Source organism: Amphimedon queenslandica, unplaced genomic scaffold (genome assembly GCF_000090795.2).
Source record: "Amphimedon queenslandica unplaced genomic scaffold, v1.1 AMPQUscaffold_11368, whole genome shotgun sequence".
Lineage (NCBI taxonomy): Eukaryota > Metazoa > Porifera > Demospongiae > Haplosclerida > Niphatidae > Amphimedon > Amphimedon queenslandica.
In genome coordinates, this window is record NW_003548389.1 from 6135 (window position 1) to 7672 (window position 1538).

General features: G+C 35.4%; 1 protein-coding gene across 1 annotated transcript in view; it reads left to right on the forward strand.

Annotated features, from left to right (window-relative positions):
- LOC105315223 (serine/threonine-protein phosphatase 4 regulatory subunit 1-like) overlaps positions 1-1224 on the forward strand; it is a 4219-nt gene extending 2995 nt beyond the window's left edge. The window contains exons 6-7 of the mRNA XM_011409784.2: positions 335-499; positions 937-1224. Of these exons, the coding sequence (XP_011408086.2) occupies positions 335-499; positions 937-1044 (273 nt within the window). The 3' untranslated portion in view covers positions 1045-1224. The remainder of the gene's footprint in view (positions 1-334; positions 500-936) is intronic.
- The last annotated feature ends 314 nt before the right edge of the window (positions 1225-1538 follow it).

The following is a 1538-nucleotide window of genomic DNA, read 5'->3' on the forward strand; positions in this document are numbered from 1 at the left end:
ACAAATTTTAGTGCAGTGCAATTCTTCTACATGTACTGTATAGAAGGAGATTTGCAGGGAGTTAAATTTGGTGTTTTGATAGCCATTCGCCAAAATGAAAATCCGCCATTTTGAGCCATTATACGCATGCTCAATGGCACGTGGCCACAAATTCGCAAAATTAAATTCGCCAATCACCAAAATTTAGCATTTTGCTAAATTTAGCTCCCTCCAAACTTTCCTTCTATACAGTATTTCCGAGCAAAAATAATCTTCTCTAGGTACATGTATATATGTACATGTGCTACATTTTCCTTGTTAAATTATTTCTCTCTCCCTCTCTCCCTCCCTCCAGTGGAAGATCAGGCGGGTCCTAGCTCACAGTATCCATGAGATAGCTCAGATGTTAGGGTCCAATAGAACAGTCTCTGATCTGTTGTCTGTAGTGAATGAGTATGCTACAAAGGACCTTGATGATGTGAAGACTGGAGTACTGGCTCATCTATCGGAGTTCTTTGAGGTACATGTACATATACACTAAAGGCAGATTTACAATATTATGATAGGCTTGACGTTACGTTGATGCTGGAATAGGATTTGGTTCTAATCTATTCCAGTGAAAACATGCATTAAAAAGGTCAAATTGCCCACACTTTTGATTAAAATTGATGGTACGCTGGCCTAACGTCATATTGTACATCCACATGTACATGTTCATGCACTGCATCTTTAGACACTAAAATGTAGTTGTGAATGTGTATGTAAATGAGAGATGGGAGTACATGTACATGTACATGTATCTCTCTGTAATAAATATGTATTTTGCATGGACATGAATACAATTCCTTTGCTTGCTCATAAATAATACACTATGGCTTGCTTAGGCTCGCCCCTTTAATGTTCTACATTCGTCTAGTAAATATTATATATTTTTTATTATTGTACATGTACATGTAGATGTTACCCTCTGATGTTAGAAAGGAGAACTTCCCCTCTATATTAAATGGGATCCTGGACACTGAGAATGAGAAGAACTGGAGATACAGGGACTCACTGGCAGAGTAAGTGTACTTGTACATGTACCCTCTTCTTTATACTGTGGCTCTTATTTTGGAATTGTATTTTGTGGCTTTCACAGATCAGACCATGTGCCATATTTTGTATAAATAAAGTAATTTGTTTTTTATCTTTTACATGTATATTGTGGGTCTTATTTTGAGGGGATTGTGTTTCTTGTACTTCGCGAAAATTAAATCTAAAAATACTAAAGTGTATGTACGTCAATCGTCAATAGTTGTATGCATTGTTATGTTTTAGTTCATAGTTTAACGACAGGCAGACATGAAGAGCACATGTACCTAGTACTTTTCTACGCAGTGTGGGCGAATTCAGCAACTTCTCTTTAAAATTAAAACATTGGATATTCTAATAAAGTATATGTATTTTATATACAGTACCTTCTAGCCATTATAATACTAAATTACTAAAAATAGTACCAAAAGTAACTTATTCTTGATAGTACCATTGTTCAATTATACATTATACTTCTCCTCTTATAC